Source organism: Uloborus diversus, chromosome 2, assembly GCF_026930045.1.
Source record: "Uloborus diversus isolate 005 chromosome 2, Udiv.v.3.1, whole genome shotgun sequence".
In the NCBI taxonomy this organism is placed as follows: Eukaryota; Metazoa; Arthropoda; class Arachnida; order Araneae; family Uloboridae; genus Uloborus; species Uloborus diversus.
Genome location: NC_072732.1, coordinates 2,744,630 through 2,766,526, shown reverse-complemented (window position 1 = coordinate 2,766,526; position 21,897 = coordinate 2,744,630). Strand labels below are relative to the sequence as shown.

The following is a 21,897-nucleotide window of genomic DNA, read 5'->3' as shown; positions in this document are numbered from 1 at the left end:
TTAAATACAATGACTTTTACGCTTGCCTGGGCCTAACGCACTCATAGAAAGGACATTTTCTCTCATGACTCATTTGTGAACAATCCCAAAAGCACAGTTGCAAATCACAATTCTCATAAAGCTGTATTGATTTTAAAAGTAAATTGTGAGAAATTCTGCCGCACTTTTACCTTCCGGCAGCAGAATATTTGGGGCAACCGAAGTGACATAATACTGCGAGCAGGATCTGTGTAGCCTTCGCAATGCTGCCAGGTTGCATATAAGCAACCTTTACTTTGCTAGAGACCATGTAAAAATTTGGAGCCTACTGATTGGCTATCGCGTAAAAGCTTCATTCATCTCCTTTGCAGCTTGTTTTGCATGCTCTAATTATCATTTCATTTCGAAACAAGATCTTCCACATTATTCGACGGGAGGGGGTGGAGGTTAAAAACTTTCAGACTTAAATTCAGAAATTTTGACCAACGAAATTTGTTCACATGCGTTGGATGGGGTCAGAAACATGATCGACGCATTTGCATCGGTTGACCAATCAGGAGCCCTAAAACTATTACAATGACCCTATCTAAGTAAAGGTTGTTTATATATAGTCAGTTTAGGTTCGCCGCGACTACCAGGGGCGCCCGAAGAGTCATTGTGACCTCCCTAAAAATTTCTTGTTCGGCAACTTTGTTTGACGATTCAGAAAATTTGGGGACATAATTGCAATTTTTGAACGCTCGAATGTCCCTTCTCATGTGCACTTAAGTGTGCATATACTAGTTTATCGTTCGGCAAAATTTGAAATTTTATCCGGCAAATTGAGGATTTCTGCACTGCACAAAGTTAAAATTAGTGGCGCCACGACCGACTAGAAGTGCTTTTAAATCTTATACAACTTTACTGTCCAACCAAGGATTGTATGGAATTTTCAAACGTCCAGATGAGACGAATCTATCTGAATGAGGGGGGGGGGAGTAAAAATTTGATGCGCGTATTCCGCTCATTTGAATAAGACTCTCTGTTTCTGCAAAAGCTGGAATCGCTAAAAATAATAAATTTGTCCATTTCCGGCTGTAAAACGTCTTTCCATACAATCCGTGGTCAGACAGTACACGTCACGATGTTTTTCAATGTTCTTAAAGAGTTTGCAGAATCACTATATGTCAATGCGTCAAAACAGAACTTACCCTGGCAATGCAGGGGATGTCGTCACCCACCACGTGCTTGAGCAGGAACGTCCTTGGCTCGCCCTTGGAGCAGTCCCTGGTGGCGTTGGCGAAGGCGGTCTCCACGGCAGCCAATGGGAACGAGCAGATCACGGAGCCCCGCCTCTCGTCCACCGTACGCCCGTGCTCGGGCAACGCGCTCACGAACGCCACGAACAGCACCGCCTCCCCGCTCCGCCCCAGCTTGAGGCGGTTCCGGAGGGCGGCCGAGGCCACGCCCAGGTGGGCGGAGCTAGCCAGGTTGTACAGGTAGGGCTGCCCGCCCAACCGGCATGCCAGCGGAACCTCGGTGTAGGAGAAGAACTTGGGGTCTCGTTGGCAGACGCGGGCCAGCCGCGTCTCGTAGGCCGTAGATTCTCCGGAGACGGGCTGCGTGGTCAGGAAGTAGGCGTAGTCGCCGTGGGTGAATCCGGAGATGTAGTCCACCTGAAAGGGAGGAAAAGGTGAACATGGTACAAAGGCTATGGTGTGGCCATCACGAGTTGGAACCTGTCGATTATGTGTGAAGTAGCCCCCGCCGAGATGTCTGTGCCTGTCTGTTGCCATAGCAACGAGGCGTGTCTCATTTTTCTAAGGGAAGTTTAATGTTGAAAGAACCCGTACGACTGCACAAAGGCGAGAAGACGAGTGGCGAAATGGCGCGAAAAACCCTCTCCTGCTAATCTTTGCAGAGAATGAACGAAGTCCGTTTTTATGGCAGTAGACGGGCTCAGACTTTATGGCGGGAGCTTTTCTCGCGGAAGACAGACAGTACCTTAAAATCGGTATAGTGCATATTTGCAAGTTTTGGGACATTTTGGACAATGTCTCATTTTTAGGCATCTTTCAACCCCTTGCAACCCTGATTAGTTCACGTGAGAGAGGTAGAAATTCTTCCTTCCGCGTTTTATTTACAACTTTTGCTCTCCATGAATGGCAACATTCTTTGGAAACTCGATGAGGGTAGGTCAAGCCTAGTGGGACCTTAGACTATAATGATTCCTAGTGCGAGTCAAAGTGGATTAAGTGAGATGCGCGGTTATGTGCAGCAGCGCAGCGAGAAGAGGATAAAAAAGTGCACCGCCGCAGGCGCCAAAGAAGGGGTGAAGCTCCCGAAGTACATCACCGGAGGCAGTGTACACCAACCCGCCGCAGGCGGCAAGAAATGAAGTAAAATTTGTTATTTTGAATGCAAAACCTACTAAAAAAAAAGTGATGTTTTTAATCAATGTCAATTATTGAAAACGAAATTTGTTTCTTTTTTCTTTTTTGTTATGTAACTAACAATACAGAATATTTTTTAGATTCTTGAATTACTAATTCAAGTGCTATTTACTGTAGTTAAACAGTGCATAAGCTGTTAGCAACGTATTAAAAATGTTTTTAAAGTTAATATTTTCACATTAACAGTTTAAAAAGGAAAAAAGCCGCCTGCCTTGTCTAGTGGTCAGAGAAGTCTGCCTGTGACAGGAAGGTCAGGGTTCGAATCCCGGCTCGGGCATGGACGTACTCTCTCTCTCCTGTCCTTGTCCTTTCTTTGTGTGAATGGTTGCCTACCCTATAAACGGGTCCTTATGGCATGAGTGTACTGTAGAAGTCGGACTTCACACCAAATTACGGTACAGTTGGAAAAGTGACCCCAAATTGCCACACTGTAAAAAAAAACTGTACATTTTGAAGAAGTTATCCGTATTTTTTACAGAAAAAAAACTGTTCGTAATAAAATACAGGATTTCTCTGTTTTTTTGAATCTGGAACCGGTAATACTTTGTTTTTCTTCGAATCTTCGAAATTTCGCCCGCGTGTTTGGATTTTGGTTCTCGTGCTCGAGTTTTTGATCTTATATTTGTTTAAAGCGAGTAAGTCTTAAATCGTTTGCAACTTCCATTTCATTGCATCCTAAACAATATTTTATTATTATGTTTTTTTCTCATCTGTTACTGAGGCATATTCGGAAATGTACCTTTGTATGTATTTCGTAGTAGTATAGTAAATATTGAAATGTATTTATGAAAGTATAGTTTAATTTTTTAATCTTCATAAAATAATAAATCAGCTTGAATAAATAATAAAAATACGGAAGATTTCTGTAAAATAAACGGAAGAAAACTGGCGTCCTGGCTGACAGTTTTTTTCCGTACATTTTACGGATTTTTTTTACAGTGCAGCCTGGTTGGTACACGACAACAACAACAACAACAAAAAGGAAAAAAAACTAGGAATTTTTAGTCTTAGTTTCAGTCATTTTTGGGGCCTCGGTGAAAATTCTGAGAGGAAGCCGGAGGGCAAAAGGCACCTGTCATTAATATTACACCATTTTGATGCCGAGCAATGTTTGAAGTCAGCTTCGGCAGAATGCGATATTATAAAACGTCGAGCGGCACCTGTCACTTGATTCGAGATTCAATATGTGTCGCTTGAGGAACGGCATTCCAAATGTTCCCACGGCCCACCCAATTCGACTTCCACTCGAAAGATAGTAAACAGAACCCGAAAAAGCACTTGGAAGTGAGAGAGATTCCGAAACGAAGCACGTGACGTCATCGCCCGAAGAGGGCGGCTTCCGTCCCGCCATCGAACGAACGTCACTGCCCCGCCGAAGAGCAGAAAAATCGGATTTTCTGTCTCCGACTCGGGGAGCGAGCCGGGGCAGTCACTTAAATGATAACTCTAAATTATGATACCAAGAACGGAGCTATAAAGCACCAAATGTTTGCTTTTTATTTTGATTTAATACACAACTCGTGCCTTCTAAAGGGTGTCCCAAAATTAACGCAAGATTTGATTTTGTTGCCATTTGTGCAAAATAGTGTTGGCATCTCTGAAAAAAAAAAAAAAAAAAAACAAAACAATTGATAGCTGAGAGGTTAGGGTTTAAAAAAATGGAGCGTTATACGATACAATAACGCGCTTTCATTACTGAACAATTGTTTCAAAAATAATGAAAGTTGAGGCTGGTCAAGCACTTACTGTTATTGGTATCGCAACACGGTGGTTGTGGGCTTGTCGACATAGACCTTTGGCTTCAAATAACCCCATAAGAAGAAATCTAATGCTGTTAAATCACACCATCTAGGGTGCCGATTCTGATGACCGAAATGGCCAGGAAATGCCTCATGCAGTCATTGAAATGTTTCACTCTCTCTAGCTGTATGGTACAATAACACCCCATTTTTACTAACCTAGCCGCAAGCTACATTCGAGTAGATTAAATTGCTACTTTGTGACATTTCTACGTCACAACCGATCACGTGAGCGAAAATCTCGATCTCGCAAGCTGACGAGCTTGGAATGACCGCCATGGTCCGTGACGTCCATGTCGTACACACACGCACGCTCATACACACTCACACACACGCGCCTTTACACACACACATGCCAACGTGCATACACACAGATCTACGCACACACACAAGCCTACACATACACAACTATGCACACGTAATCGCCGAAGAGGAGGGACAGGAACCGCTTCTAGAAACAAGCGAGTGGGGTAGTAACCAATGTGTATAGGGTCCTGTCGCAACTCGTGGTTGCGAAAAACATAATTTGAATTCAAAATTTCAAAATTCAAATTAATTTTGAAAATTCGAAAGTTTTTTTTTTTTTTTCTGCAGTAAGTTGTCGAGTTATGCCGATCATAAAATGGTTTTAAAGTTGCGCTCTGGTAGAATAGTGACAGAGAAAGAAAGCGCCGAAATCCAAAAAAAACGGTCACCCAACCACGTGGTACACGGCAGCTTTAGCTTGTTTATATTCAGTAAATTACCGCCCATTAGCCAGGGCTAAAGCAGAAATACATGAAATACACCGCCAGCTCAGTGGGCGGTAATTTACTGAATATACCATGCCTTGCCATCAATTTTCGAGTTGAACCGAACCATTGCTTCGGTCACTCGTCTGGTCTGTGCTAATTCTACATTAGCTACCAGTTTGTTTGGCCCTCTTGGCTTCCATAAGAGGTTTTTCCATCTCCAGCTCTGTCACTTTCCTATGCTGGGCTGATGAGTGCTAATAAGCACGAAACTGCAGTCCTCGGCTGGAAATGACTCAGCTGGCGGTGTATTTCATGTAGCTTGTCTATCTCTGATCAATGGTCTAAGGGTCAAGTGAGGGGAGAAGGAGCGGATAAGCGGCTCTAATACCTGCTGTCACTAGACAATGGGATGTCCTGAAACGTAAAATGGGAAGACCTGTCACGTGACACGTCAAACAGGGAAGACGTGTCTGTCACGTGACAATGAAATCACTTGCAAACGGCAAGCCAGGTCACGTGACAACGCAGTCAGGTGACACATGGAATGAAAAGACCCGTCTGTCACGTGACAATGAGTGACGGTGGTTCCGAAAGGGAAGTTTGGCTCACCTTGTAGGATTTCTTGTAGGGTTGCTCGAAGTTGACTCCGGAGAACTCCTTGTCGGTCCGGTGGGCGTACCGGAAGGCGTATCCTCCCTTCTCGCGGAGGAGGAGCCTCTTGGAGACGGAGGCGGGGCTCCACTGAAGGGGGCGGTCGTCATAGGTGGAGGCGGCGTAGAGAGCGGAGCCGTTGCCCACGGATCCCCAAAAAGCAACCGTAGACCCCCGACCCGAGACGAAGTTCACGGTCTCGTTCGGAGAACCGACCAGGATGCTGCAAATAAGAAAATGAAGATAACATTAGAACATATCTAGTAGATGCAGTTAGCCCTGGCGAGGGGCGGTAACTTACTACTTAAGACCTTGTACACTTCTTTTTGAGCAATCATGATTGCTTATTGCTTTCATTTGACTGTTTTTGGCGTTCCTTTGATTTTTCCCACCGCCACCCTCTGCAGCATCACCGTCGACCGGCTCCTCACGATGCTGCGCCTATAGCGAAAGCCGTCTCAAGGTTGCGTCCATATCCTACACACACACACGCATACATACACAACTACACACACACAAACGCATACACACACATACACCTACACACACAAACACATACACACAGACGACAGAGGCATACATACAGACACCTTCACATACACACACACATACACACAACTACCCACACATTCATGCCTCTTCACAGACACATATGCCTACACACATACACATACCCCACACACACATTCATAATCATCATCTTTGTAAACAAATACACACAACTACCCACACACTTATGCCAGCACACAGACACAAACACACATGCCTACACACACATACGCCCCACACACAAACACACATACCCCCCACACACAAACACACACGCCTACATACACACACTCGTGATTGCGAAAAACATAATTTGAATTTAAGATGTCAAAATTCAAATTAATTTTTTTTTCTTTCTTTCTTTCTTTCTTTTTTTATTTTTAGCACACGGACGGAAATATTTCTCGGATTGGCACACTATTTTAATTTTACCAAGATGTTAATTTGTATTTATTGCTATCAATATCAAACTTTTATACTGCTTTCACGGAAAAGATCGGCATCACTCTGTTCGGCGAAAAGACAGCCCGAAAAAAACAAATGGGTTGCCAGAAGGTTTGCCACTGTTGGGGAATTTTCTCAGTGATAAAAGAGGTAAGCCAATATTCGCCTTCTACTTGGAATTGGTTTGCTATTGTCCAAGCCAAACACGTGGTTGACGCAGCCAAATGGAATATATCTGTGTTGACATCTACGGCGAATATTGGTATACTTTTTCCACTGCAGGGAAAGTCCCTAAAAGTAAGCTTTCAAGCAACTCATTTGTTAGAGCCATGGCAGATGATTGTCGAATTTCTTTTAACCAAGTGGGCCAATTCCCTCAAAAAGGGTTGCAACAGATTTTTTTTTTGAGCAATCACGATTGCTTATTGTTCTCATTTGACTGTTTTTGACGTTACGCTGATTTTATTTCCCCGCCAGCACCCTCTGCCAGCACCACCGTCGACCGGCCACCTCACGATCTGCTCCTCTTGCGAATACCGTCTCCAGGTTGCGTCCATATCCTACACACACACGCATACATACACACACCTACTCCTACACACACACTCACTCCTACACACACAAACTCCTACACACACACACTCCTACACACACACTCACTCCTACACACACATACAAACACTCATGTCTGCACACAGACACACACGCCTACACACACACACCTACACACACACTCCTACACACACACACTCCTACACACACATACAAACACACACACGAACGCCTACACGCACAGCACTGCATACCAACACTCACACACATGCATACATACACTCACACACACACGCACCCACACACATGCGCCTACACAAACACATACGCGCATACATACACACAGACGCTCGTGATTGCGAAAAACATGATTTGAATTCAAGATGCCAAAAATTCAAATAATTATACATATATATATATATATATACATATATATATATATATATATATATATATATATATATATATATATATATATATATTAATTCAGTCCAGTTCGCCATGTTTGTTTTGTTGTTGTAGTTATGCGGGTAGGGCCACCCCGATTTGTTGTGTATGAAATTAAATCGTTAAATAAACATAGTGGTAGGTAAAAAGTTCCTTCTGTGCTAGAACATCCCATCTATTTAGTTTCGGTGTGCCTTTTCGCTGAACAGAGTGTAGTCAGAAACGAGACGAGAAAGCCACTTTGAGAAAGAATAGCAGAGCCATTTTGGGCCACACGAGCACTTTTGAGAAAGAAAAGCAAAGATCTAATATATAGAGGCGGACTTGGTTGGCCGCGAGCCGATGCGCCCTCCTGCCGATATGCATCCTCGAGCCTTGAACACCTTTTTTACTCAAAAATTTTTTTTTCTTTTGTTTATTTAATTTATTTTTTGGTGCAACTCCCCCCCCCCCCTTTTTTGCGCTAACAAACCTGTGCGACCATTTCTTTTTTTCTCTTTTCTTTAAACCCGTAAACCTCTGTGACATTTTTTTCCTCTTTCTTTCTTTCTTGTACTTATTTTTATTTTTACTTGTTTATTTATTTATTTATTTATTTTACTGAGCAATCACGATTGCTTATTGCTTTCACTTGACTGCTTTTGGCGTTCCTTTATTTTCCCACCGCCACCCTCCGCAGCATCACCGTCGACCAGGTCCTCACGATGTTGCTCCTCTAGCGAAAGCCCTCTCCAGGTTTCGTCAATATATCCTAAAGTTATACGCATACATACACGCACCTACACACATACATACACAAACACAACACACACACACCTACACACTCACATACACAAAACTACCCACACACTCATGCCTGCACACAGACACAAACACATATGCCTACACACACATACACATACCCCCCCCCCCCTCACACACACACACAACTACCCACACACTTATGCCTGCACACAGCCACAAACATGCCTACACACACACATACCCCCCATACACAAACACACACGCGTACATACACACAATCGTGATTGCGAAAAACATAATTTGAATTCAAGATGACAAAATTCAAATTAATTTTTCTTTCTTTATTTATTTATTTATATATTTACTAGCATTCCCGTACCCGGCATTGCTCGGGTAATGGAATTAGCAGGGGTTAACAGTGCTTGGTGCACCTAGTTTCGAAACTCCCCCATAATAATTACTTATTACCTATAACTTTTTCTAATTTGGGGAGGATCCCGGGTCCCCTGGACCAGGGCCCGATTGACGCACGGTCCGGCGGGTCCGTGGACCTGGGCACCACAAACTTAGGGCACTGAAATAGCCTAAATCAACTTAATTCCTTCCTTTCCAGCTTTGAAAAGAATCAAAAATCCTTTGAGAAGCTGCGTTTCTCCGGATAATTTACGGGCGTTTTTCTTATCGACCGTTGAAAGTACTGCGACATCAAAATTAGATTTCGACGATGTGATCGACACATTTGCCTCTGTTAAAGCCGGAAAGAAGCCTTTTCAAAGTTTAATGTCAGAAATAGTCTTTTTTTTTTTTTTTTTTTTTTGCAGTTTTTAAATTGTTTTTTAATTCATTTTCACCTCAAGGTAAGGCAATTTTAACTATGATTAGTATGGGGACTATCAAGTGTTTGGTATTCAAATCCCAGGTTTCTGTAGTAATGTGTAGGTTTCTAGTGCATTAGGTTTCTAGTACAAAACATTGACTTTGACATTGCGCTGATTTTCTCATTGGGGGGCACAAATTTTTACTCAGGACCTGGCCACCAGTTTGTTTTGATCGGGCCCTGCCCTGGACTCCTTATATATATATATGCCCTTGTCCTTAACCGATCTTTAACTGTTATTAACGATCCTTTTAAAGTATTGATTATCTTTGCAAACAGAGGTCATCCACATTTTATTGTTATACCTATGTTTAAGCTAGAACTTCTTTGTATGCAACATTTTTAGTTTTTTTCCCCTGGTGCTAAAACTATTAAGCTGCTTGATGAACTGACGTTGGAGTAAGTTACATAACATTGGTCGTGTGAAAAAAAGTCAATGATAAATGAAAAATGAAAGTAAGACAGAAACATTATGATTTGACTTGAGAAAAGCCTCGAAGAATCCCGTGAGAAACAAAAACAATATCAAATTTATAGTTCGCTATCGACCAAAAGTTGAGATGAAGTACTGAATAATAATTTGAATGGAGGAAAGCCTCTTAAAATAAGGGATTTGAATTTCAATGACAGGTTTTTAATTTCGCAGAAATTAAGGGGTTTTAATTAATTTCTCCCGAACTAATTGAGATTTCGAAAAATCCTTTCTTAGTGGTTACTTTTGTAATCATGCGGACATGCCTGCAAAATATCAAGTCTGAAGCTTCAGTGGTTTCGGCTGTGCGTTGATATATATATATATATATATATATATATATATATATATATATATATATATATATATTATCTCAGGACATTGATTTTTATATATTAAGATTTTTTTGTACTTTTTTTTGCACCCCTTTTTTTCTTTTTGTACTTTTCTTTGTGCTCTTTGGAGGCCAAGGAACTAGATACACAACTCCGTAGCAGCAGCCGCAGGCCGCCATTGAACGCGCGAATCTTGAATTAGACGGGCAAAAGCAACATATATTTTTTAACTCTACAATGTTGACCCTGATAAACCGGAGATACGGATTATCGGGGGCCGGATGAACAAGATTCTACTGTAAGTACTTTGACGTTATACAATATATTATATGTTGTGTGCATTGCATACATATTGTATAACCACTCTATTTGGTTAAATGGCATGTACTCTTTTACGAAACGGTATTCTGTTGCTTGTCAACCAAAATCCGAACAATTTGAACATCCGTGCTAAACACAGTCCCAATTAGTTCGGATTTTTGACATTTTGTGCTTCATTTAACATGTATTTCTAAAAGGGGTATTTTACAAGGGGTCAATGAATATATACAAAATAATGACATTCTATCAACAATTAACTTTTAGCTGATAAAATATACTGACTTGCCAACCAGGGGGGGGGGGATTTTGTATTGTATTTTTTATACTATTGAATGTTTCAATGCGAGTTATTGTGTTTTTTTTTTTTTTTTTCTAGAGTCAAACAGTTCAATAATTGTTCTGTGTAAAATTTTTACTACTTGTGTAAAATTAATTTGTAAATATTACTGTTAATACATATTTGTGTTTGTACTCCATACTAAACCCATTAAAAAACACTGCGGACAGTGCCTTTGGCGCTCTTTAGAGTTGAATTTACTACTAACTCGTGTTGAACTATAGTCAAGATTTTCTTAATATTTTGTTATGACGTTTGTAATTTATGTTTTATAATTTGTAAGTTTTTTAACTTTACTTTTTTAATTTTGCTTACTGTTATGTACGTGTATTTTGTTTGTTAATAAATTTTATCTTATCCTAAAAAAAAAAATTTAATTTTCTTTCACTCACCTTGAAGCGATACCGTCGGCCTTGTGCAGCCTGCACATCCCTTGGTAGAGCGTCCCGCAGCTGAGCAGCATGCGGCCCTCCGGCGTCAGCAGGAGGATCCGGTTGCGGTCGTGGACGACCGTCCGGTTGACGTCCGGGCAGGGCGCGGGCGGAGGCGGGCACTCGGGGCTGTCCAGGGCGGGCCCGGTCGAGACTCGGGCCCTCAGCCCCAGCCCCAGATCTAAATGGAACAGAGTGTCCTGGCCACCCACGTACACGTCGCCCCCTTCGCAGGGCGCGGGCGAGCAGGGGCGCACCAACACGTTCAGCAGGGGCTCGGGGTGGTGCGGGTCCCGGAATTGGACGAAGGAACTGCCCACGAGACCGAACAGGAGGAGGAATAAGGGCAGGGTGATGAACATTCTCACAGCATCCCTACGAAAGACGATACACTGTTAAAAAAATTCAGAAACCTTTCTTATCCTCTCGGAAACGTTTCCGAAATACAGTAGAACCTCATTCATTCGGACTAAGAAGGGATCCGGGTCGTCCGAATGAATGAAAGTACGGATTAAACATAATAACCTATATACTGATCCAAGGTACATTAACTGCTGTATACAGAAAAAAACTATTTTTAACTCAAGAGAATGAAACATAAAACTGCATAACTGAAAACTATAAAAATACATTATAGAGTCCTTTCCGAAGTTTTAAAAGATTTTTTTTTTTTTAATGAGCATGCTTAAAAACTTAGGATCTGACCATTTTTTAAATGATTTGACTAAGTTTAATATTTTTAAAAAATTATTTGTTTCGTTGCAATTTTATTGTTTACGCTTCTGCAGATGACATCACCAATGATGAAATGCCATTCACAGAGCACAATATTTAATTCGCTTCTTTACTCACATGTACTGGCAACAAGATTGATAGCAAGCGTAGAGCGCAATATTTAGTTCGGGGCCGGAGGGTCTCGGGTTCGATCCCCGCTGGTCGAAGACCCACCGTCGTCATTAAAGGGGACTGGGCGACGTTAAATAGGCTCGTGGTCTCAATGTCCTCCAAGTGAAACGATACCTCTGGGGGTGCTAGCACCAGGTAGCTATTAGCTCCTGGACTCGTTCTAAATTCTCATTAACTGTTCGATCCGGTGATGGTGCTGCCATCTATCGGTATAAAAAAAATAATGGAGGCAAGGCACTTAGTATGCAGTCCTCGACATAAATACAGTTGTAGTCAGTTGTGACTCTTGAATAGAATAGAATATTTAGTTCACTTCTTGATTATCATAACGTGAAACGCGGTAGACAGATGTAAGGCCCCTATATAGTCGAATCGAAGCATCAGCTTAAGATCAACCATTCTTGCTTCGATAAAAGCTTAGAATTGTATTTAAGATTTACTTTACAAGATAATTGCTCCTAATACTGTATGTAACACGGAAGCTCTAAATAAGGATTAAATGAAGAAAAACCCGTTCTTTTGGATAAGTGCCATATTTTTAACGTACGAGTAAGTTTTCACTAAGCTCAGAACAATTTCGATCAAGTCACCATTTGAACGGGAAAAGAAATATCAAACTCGGTTCACCTGTTTAGGAGCTACGATGCCACTGACAGACACACATATGCGCTGCACATCGGGTCGGCGAAGAAAGTGAAACAGAAAGTGAAGTTCGATAAATGGCTTAAGGAGTTACAGTACCTCAAAAATGATGAAACGATCAAAACAATTTTTATTGCTTATTTCGAAACCAAAAACTATTCTGAACACAGGGGAAAAGTTTCATTGCTTTAGTTCAAATATTTAAAAAGTTATGAGTGGTTTTAGGCCATGTTCCCTATGTGTTCTTATCAGGGCTGTGGAGTCGGAGTCGAAGAGTCGGAGTCGGACTAATTTTGGAGTAAAGGAGTCGGAGTCGGAGTCGTTAGAAAACATGTCGACTCCGACTCCGGGCTTCTTTTTGTCTTTCATTTTTACTGACTCTCATTGCATTTTTTAAAAACTGACTACTAGAATTGGTTCGATTACATGTATAAAAAGTTACTAATGAAAAAAAATAACTGCTACAATGGCAATCAGCTAGCTTGAGTGCTTATCGAACTTTCTGCAGCCGTCCCCTAGTTTTCTTGCTTTTTAACTTAACTAATGTATAGCAACTGTCAGCAAAAAGTTTTATCGCCTAACATTTTCAAGTAATCAATTTCAAATAAAAATAAAAATATAGTGTTTTGTTCGATCTCAGTTATAAAATAGTAAAAGGGACGTAACAATTTAGTAAGTCGGGGCCCGTACCTCAGGTGGAAACTTTTGAGAGTGATCGACAAATTCAAATAAGTTCTTGCGCGAAAACACGAATACAAAAGATCCGATGAAATAATCTAATGTTTTTTTTCTTTATTAAGACTATTTCTATAAGTTTGGTTCTCACTAAAAAATTTGGAGCAAAATAAGTATAAATGATTTCTTGATTACAATACTAAATAATTGCAGTTAATCTTAAAATCTTCACATTAAGGTTAATTCTAAAGCAGCCAATAAAATTGAAATTAAAAATTTAGCGAAGAAGAAATATAGGTATAGTAAAAACTATTCGTATAAATCTGTATACCGCCGCATTTTGTGTAAAATTTGCTCCTGACGTATATGTGCCCTATTTTCGTTGAAATTTTATTGATGAAATGTAATTTAAAATATAATCGGGAGAATTTTCAGAATTAAAGTATTTATACCTTTTATAAACTCTGAAATTAACTTTAGGTGTCACCTACCACATGGGTGTCACCCGGGGCAAACGACACCCTCTCAAGAACTTGGACTTAGAAAAAAAAAAAAGCTTTTTTCCTCTCAAATTACAGCTTTCAAAAATTGAAAACACACGATTTGATCAATATCTATTTGTTAAATATTAAAGGGGGCAAGGTAATCCTTTTCAATTTTTTTAAAGGAATTTTTAAGTCATTTCATTTTTAAACTCGTAACTGTTGGAAAATTTTATTTTTAAATTGAATTTCTAACGTTGTATGCATCTTGGGTTTACACAAAAAATGCGAAATTTTCATAAAAAGGAATTAATATTTTAAACTCTGTTTAAAGGTTTCCCCCCTTCTCCTGAAGGGAGAGAGGGAATTGAAAAATACAATTAAAAAAATCCGGAGTCGGAGTCGGGCGTTTCAAAATCCAGGAGTCGGGGTCGGCCATTTTCCTTTCGACTCCGCAGCCCTGGTTCTTATGCATAAGAAAAACTTCAAATTGCTTTTTCTCGATGATGGTATTTTTGTGTTTTCGTGTCATTAGAATCCCTAAGGATTTTTTTCTATTAAAGAGACAGCTTTAAAGTCATACTATTTGCAATTGGGATAGCCTATTTGACAAAACTGTGCATTGGATAAGCATTTTATAAATTACTCTAATGTTTAGAGCATGTTAAACCTTTAAAAACTAATTATAAAAAAACTTTGATTTTTTACACAATTGATCGCAGAACATTTTCAAATGAACTCATAAGCAAAGAAATGCACAGATTTTTAGAGATGATTATAGTGATTATTTTGCAAAAAACGTTTTTTAAATGAGTGCAAAAATAAAAAAAGCCTTAGAAATTTTAAAAAGTTGAAATTTTCCTCAATTTTTTGAATGTTCAAAAAAAGTAGGCAATATTTTTAAATCTTGAAAATAAATTATTGATTACGAAATAAATATGCATGTTATGGTTTCAAAGAAATAAAAATGTACATAAATTAAAAGAAATTGTTTGAGATGCACTATGACCCATTAATCATTTTAATGTTTACAAATGTGGAGTTGCTTTATATAAGACTAGTGATACCCGCACGGCTTTGCCCGTAATAGAAAAACCAAAAGGTCTTTTGGTTCGCCTGTATATTTACAAATAATGTATGGTGAAGTTTCTCGCCAGTTGGCTTGTACCCATCTTACGGTTCCACGTTATGATCATTTCGTATCTCGCCCATGGGCTTGTGCCCATGTTACGGTTCCACGTTATGATAATTTCGTAATTGACTCGTCCATCTTATGATATTTTCTTTTTCTTAAAATTGGAATAGAAAAAGAACCACATCGAATTTTCGAAACATCGCTTCGAGGTGCACACCCCCATGCTACATACTAACTTCGTGCCAAATTTCATGAAAATCGGCCGAACGATCTAGGCGCTATGCGCGTCACAGATATCCTCAGGACAGAGAGACTTTTAGCTTTATTATTAGTAACTAGTGGCACCCGCACGGCTTCGCCCGTAATAGAAAAATTAAAGGTCTTTTGGTTCGCCTATATATTTACAAATAATGTATGGTGAATTTTCTCGCCAATTGGCTTGTACCGACGTTACGGTTCCACGTTATGATCATTTCGCATCTCGCCCATTGGCTCGTGCCCATGTTACGGTTCCACGTTATGATAATTTCGTAATTTATGATAGTTCTTTTCTTGAAATTGGAATAGAAAAAGAAGCACATCGAATTTTCGAAACATCGCTTCGAGGTGCACACCCCCATGCTACAAACTAACTTTGTGCCAAATGTCCTGAAAATCGGCCGAACGGTCTAGGCGCTATGCGCCTCACGGAGATCCAGACATCCTCCGGACAGAGAGACTTTTAACTTTATTATTAGTAAAGAAGTCCATAGAAGGCAATCCGTATAAGTCCAGACCTTAGTTTTAATATAAAGCTCGCAGAGTAGTGTTTTAAAAATTCAGCTCTTTATGTAAGAAAGGGCAATATATAATTAAACCCATTGCTCCACCCCCCTTTGGAGGAATTCGCGCCAAAAACCAATGGGCACAAGTTCACATAGGGGCACATATGTGTACCACATTTCGTTCGATTTCATGCGGTAGTTTTTGCTGTAGAGCGGCCACAAAAAACTGGTCACACACAGACGTGACACACATACACACACACACATGCACACACACACATACACACACATACACACACACACACAGACAGACAGACATCTTCCAAAAATAGTCGAAATGGACTCAGCACACCTCAAAACGTTCGAATCCGTCAAAATTCGAAATTCGAAAATTTGCACAATCCAATACTTTTTTCTATATATCAGATATAGAAGAAAGTAACAAAAACAGGTCTAAAACAGTTCAAAAGGTGTTTAAAAATGTCTAAAAAGTCATATACACAACACTTTTCCACAACGCTAAATTTCGACTTACGCGAGGAGTCTTGGAACGCATCCCTCGCGTAAGTCGGGATTAAACATTGTTAACAATTTTGTTAAACAATTTTGTTGTGAATCGGTCCGGACTCCGATGGATTCGAAGCCCAGTGCTCTGCCGATTGCGCCACTGTATTTGTCAGTCAGACTGCGCAGTGCGACATCATTAGTATGTGTGTACGAAAACAATCATTTCTCTTCCAAGCACGAAGAACATGATGCACAATGATACATATGTATATTACAAGTGTTACCCGCACGGCTTTGTCGGTAGTAGAAAATGAAAAGGTCATTTGGTTCGCCTGTATATTTACAAAATATGGATGATGGTTTTCTCGCCAATTTTCTCGCCCTTTGTTATGGTAATTTACTCGTCCGTCTTATGATAATTTTGCTCGGGAGAATGTTCTTAAATTTGGAATAAAAAAAGAACAAAATCGAATTTTCGAAAAATCGCTTCGAGGTACACACCCCCATGATGCGAACTAATTTTGTGCCAAATTTCATGAAACTAGGCCTAACGGTCTAAGCGCTATGCGTGTCACAGACATCCAGACATTCGGTTTTATTATTAGTAGTAGCGGGTGGTACCCGCACGGCTTCGCCCGTAGTTGAAAATTAAAAGGTCATTCGTTCGCCTATATATTTACAAATAATAGATGACGAATTTATCGCCAATTGGCCATGTTCATTCGCTCTCCCATTCCACGTCATGATAATTTCGTAATTTACTCGTCCATCAGATGATAATTTTGCTCCGGAAAATGTTCTTAAAATTAAAACTTAAAACTTCTTAAAATTTCACCTCGAAGCGATTTTTCGAAAATTGAATTTTCAAAAAATCGCTTCGAGGTGCACACCCCCGTGCTACAAACTAACATTGTGCCAAATTTCATGAAAATTGGCCGAAAGGTCTAGATGCTATGCGCGTCACAGACATTCAGACATCCTCCGGACAGAGAGACTTTTAGCTTTATTATTAGTAACTAGTGGCACCCGCACGGCTTCGCCCGTAATAGAAAAATTAAAGGTCTTTTGGTTCGCTTGTATATTTACAAATGATGTATGGTGAATTTTCTCGCCAATTGGCTTGTACCGACGTTACAGTTCCACGTTATGATCATTTCGTATCTCGCCAATTGGCTTGTGCCCATGTTACGATTCCACGTTATGATAATTTCGTAATTTATGATAGTTTTTTTTTCTTAAAATTTGAATAAAAAAAGAACCACATCGAATTTTCGAAAAATCGCTTCGAGGTGCACACCCCCATGCTACATACTAACTTTGCCAAATTTCATGAAAATCGGCCGAACGGTTTAAGCGCTATGCGCGTCACAGACATCCTACGGACATCCTACAGACATCCTACAGATATCCTCCGGACAGAGAGACTTACTGCTTTATTATTAGTAAAGAAGATAAAGCAGAAAGTCTCTCTGTCCGGAGGATGTCTGGATGTCTGTAGGATGTCTGTGACGCGCATAGCGCCTAGACCGTTCGGCCGATTTTTATGAAATTTGGCACAAAGTTGGTATGTAGCATGGGGGTGTGCACCTCGAAGCGATTTTTCGAAAATTCGATGTGGTTCTTTTTCTATTCCAATTTTAAGAAAAAAACTATCATAAATTACGAAATTATCATAACGTGGAACCGTAACATGGGTACAAGCCAATTGACGAGAAATTTCACCATACATTATTTGTAAATATACAGGCGAACCAAAAGACCTTTTATTTTTTCTATTACGGGCAAAGCCGTGCGGGTATCACTAGTACGTAAATAAATGAATAATAAACACATTCTACGCTATTCAAAAGTTATTGATGAATAATTAAAATGTTTCCCAATGACACAAAAGTTTCACTTATATCCCGTGTCTTTACGACATACCCTGTTATTTCTTTTTATTATATTTTTTCCCCTCTCTCAACCATTTTAACGCTTACAAATGTGCAGTTGCTTTACATAAGATAATGAAATGAGAGACGTGATTTGAAATCATATGAATTTACTCACTGATTCGAAAAAGGGGGGAAAAAAATATTTGTTTTCGGAATGTACCGGTTTTTCAAAACCTGTCTTCGGAAGAAACTCACGCGATTCATAAATATTCACTTGATTCCTCGTAAAGCAACGCGCACACGTCGTCACCAGGATGTTTTGGCATCGTTTTTGATTTACTCGGAAACAAATCGCGATTCAGAAACTAAATTTAGTCACCCGCCACTTTAACGGGGTTTTTTTTTGAGCAATCACGATTGCTTATTGTTCTCATTTGACTGTTTTTTTGGCGTTACGCTGATTTTATTTTCCCACCAGCACCCTCTGCAGCATCACCGTCGATCGGCCGCCTCACGATGCTGCTCCTCTAGCGAAAACCGTGTCCAGGTTGCGTCCATATCCTACACACACACACACGCATTCATACACACACACACACACAAACACCCGCATACATACATACATACACACACTCCTACACATACACACTCCTACACATACACACTCCTACACATACACACACTCCTACGTATACATACACTCCTACACATACACACACTCCTACACATACACACACTCCTACACATACACACACTCCTACACAAACACACACTCCTACACATACACACACTCCCACACATACACACTGCTACACATACACACACTCCTACACATACATACACTCCTACACATACACACACTCCTACACATACACACACTCCTACACATACACACACTCCTACACATACACACTCCTACACATACACACTCCTACACACACACATAAACACTCATGACTGCACACACACATGCCTAGACACACGAACGCCTACACGCACACGCGCGTACACAACACTCACACACACATGCATGCATACACTCACACGCACCCACACACATGCACCTACACAAACACACACGCGCATACATACACACACACGTTCGTGATTGCGGAAAACATAATTTGAATACAAGATGCCAAGAATTCAAATAAACATTTTTTTAATTATTATTAATTTAATTATTATTATTAATTATTATTAATTTAATTATTATTTGTCTTAAACGAAGCATTCCCTCTCGATCCCGATGCAAGACATACGTTTGGGTAGAACAACCAGCCAGACAATAACCCTCGTACATTTAATAGCCAAAATGACTGACCGAGTAACGCTCTGACGTCACCAACAATGAGGCTCGTGCCATAGCATTCGCGACTGCATTAATGCATCACTTCATTGTTGAAGCACCAAAAATTCAGTGAATTATTTATAATTTGATAATACAGGGTTGTTGGTCGCTGGTAGTGGACTGTATAACTTATTTTGAGAAATAGCTGAGGCTGACACAAATGTAGTTTTTCTTGGTTTTATTGAAGAACAATTATATTGTATACATCATGCCGCCGCAGTCTTACAGTTTTTGCTGCTCGTCCCAGAGGCCGCAGTATAAAACTGCAATCCCAGAGGCGTTGTCACAGGAAAAGTATAAATATATAAATTTGCATATGCACAGTAAAATACAAGGATGTTTCAAAACGAATAGCGGGCTTTTAAAATGTTATAATATTTATTACACCAAACTTACAGCCACAAGTGATACATCAAATGAAAGAGAAAAAAAAAAAAGTACAAAATTTTGCTAGGACTGGTTTTCAGGGCAGATGAATGGTAATTGAAGTAAATATAACTACTTAACTCACGTTTTTCTAATGATTTTGAGTGTTTAGTGAATAATTAAACAAGTATGGCTTGTTAAAAGTAAAACTGTCGATTTACTAATAGCTAAACAATGAACACATAAACTAAAAGTGACTGCTTGTGAGAAATAATGTTTCGTGAACAGATATACAAAGTAAAACAATGAATTATGTTCTGAAAATTTTGACATTTCTGCTTTTTTTATGATTTTTAGTCTTGGTTTCTAAATTGGAAAATAAAATAAATAAATAAAGCATAAAAAGTGGGGACCCCCCCCCCCCCCCTCCCTCACTTTTCCCGAATCGCCGCAACTGCAAAGAATTGTAATGTTCTATTACCTATTTCATAGAGCATTACAATACAAAGCTAAAATAATGGTTACATAACAAATATTTACAATAAAAAATACAATTTATTACAAATTAATTAGTAATTTGAAATGTGTACTAATAGTATGGTACGAGATGCATGTCGTGTACATTGATTAATCTTGCAGTTTTTACCTTAACCGTACTGTATTGAAGCATGATCACCACGTTTTCTCCCTCCCACCTATTTTCGGTTCAACTATAACCTAGTCATGCATTAATACCCCCCCCCCTCCAAGGGGCGGGACTGGGTCCCTTGAGATGGTGCCAACCTTGGGGAAAGAAAGGTGTAAAAAAAAGTGCAAAAAGGGGGGGGGTAAAGGTCCAAAAAGAAAAAAAAGGAAGGTATAAAAAGAAAAAGGTGCAAAAAGGGGGACAATGTGCAAAAAAAGGGGGGGGGTTAAAAGCTAGAGGAAATTCAACAAATTTAAAAAAAAGTGTCAAGCTTGAGGGCGCAAAGGCGGGAGGGCGCATCGGCCCGGGGGCCAATGGGCCAGTCCACCCCTGCCTCCCTCCCTCCCTCCCCACACACAAATCATTGACTGGATCCGGAGCTACCCCCCCCCCCCCCCTTTTAAGGAACTCCTGGGTACGTCTCTGTCTGGCTCACTGGTCAGGACCCCTCCTGAACCAGAATCCTGGCTCCACCACTGATAGGAAGATGATCAGTGTGATGATAAGGTGATAATATTTTGAAAGAGGGGGAGTCAGCGAACCAAAACGAATGATCGAGTCCCACGTCGGCGGGGGATTTCCGAACGGACTTGTTGATTCGATTCGAGTCCGGGCAGACAGACAATGGTAATTACCTATTCCCCCCGAGTGCTGTTCTAATGGGGAGGTCGGCGGGAGTCAGATAAATAAACGGGGGTGTTTGTGTTTGGGCAGAGTATCCGAGGATAAACAAGAGGACGGAAGCGGAAGGGGGAGGGTGTGGCGGGAAAAGAACGCTGCTCGCCGAGATAAGGACCGCTGGCAACATGCCGTCTCGAACGATAGGTGAAAAACATATGACCAGCCGTCATTTCAAATTTTCCCATAGAGCACTTACTCAATGCAAATTTTGCCGAAAAAGAACAGAAACTATAAGTCCAAAAAAAGAATTTTTTTTCCAAACCGGGGGGGGGGGGGGAGCAATGAACACCCCCTACCGGTGATGACCAGGGCTGATAGGTGAAAAACATAAACCAGGTCCATCATTTCAAATTTCCCATAGAGCGCTTACTCAATGCAAAATCCGTGCAGCCAAAAATCTAAATTTAAAATTTTTAAATTAATTAAAGCTAATAATTATGAAAAATGTTGTTCCAAATTTCACTACTAGTTCCAATGTATTGTTTTTTGTATCAGTATAGAGCATCGTCACGAAACCCGAAGTATTTTATGTACCACCGTGCACTTTACTTATAGCCTCCAAGTACAAACTTTTCTGCGTGATCGGTCATTTTCGGATTATACGCGTTTTTCGATTATCCGTTTACACCCTTGCATTAACTAGCACGTATAATCCGGAGAACAGTTAGATATTAGCAGAGGTGAATGGTCATTGCGATTCGGTAGCATCAAAAACACGTTTCTCA

General features: G+C 40.2%; 1 protein-coding gene across 1 annotated transcript in view; it reads right to left on the bottom strand.

Moving 5' to 3' along the window:
• Positions 1 to 11,472, bottom strand: part of LOC129217750 (hepatocyte growth factor receptor-like) — a 144,102-nt gene extending 132,630 nt beyond the window's left edge. Inside the window, exons 1-3 of the mRNA XM_054852090.1 lie at positions 11,066 to 11,472; positions 5,554 to 5,818; positions 1,170 to 1,634 (exon numbers count right to left, since the gene is read on the bottom strand). Of these exons, the coding sequence (XP_054708065.1) occupies positions 1,170 to 1,634; positions 5,554 to 5,818; positions 11,066 to 11,466 (1,131 nt within the window). The 5' untranslated portion in view covers positions 11,467 to 11,472. The remainder of the gene's footprint in view (positions 1 to 1,169; positions 1,635 to 5,553; positions 5,819 to 11,065) is intronic.
• Positions 11,473 to 21,897: the final 10,425 nt, after the last annotated feature.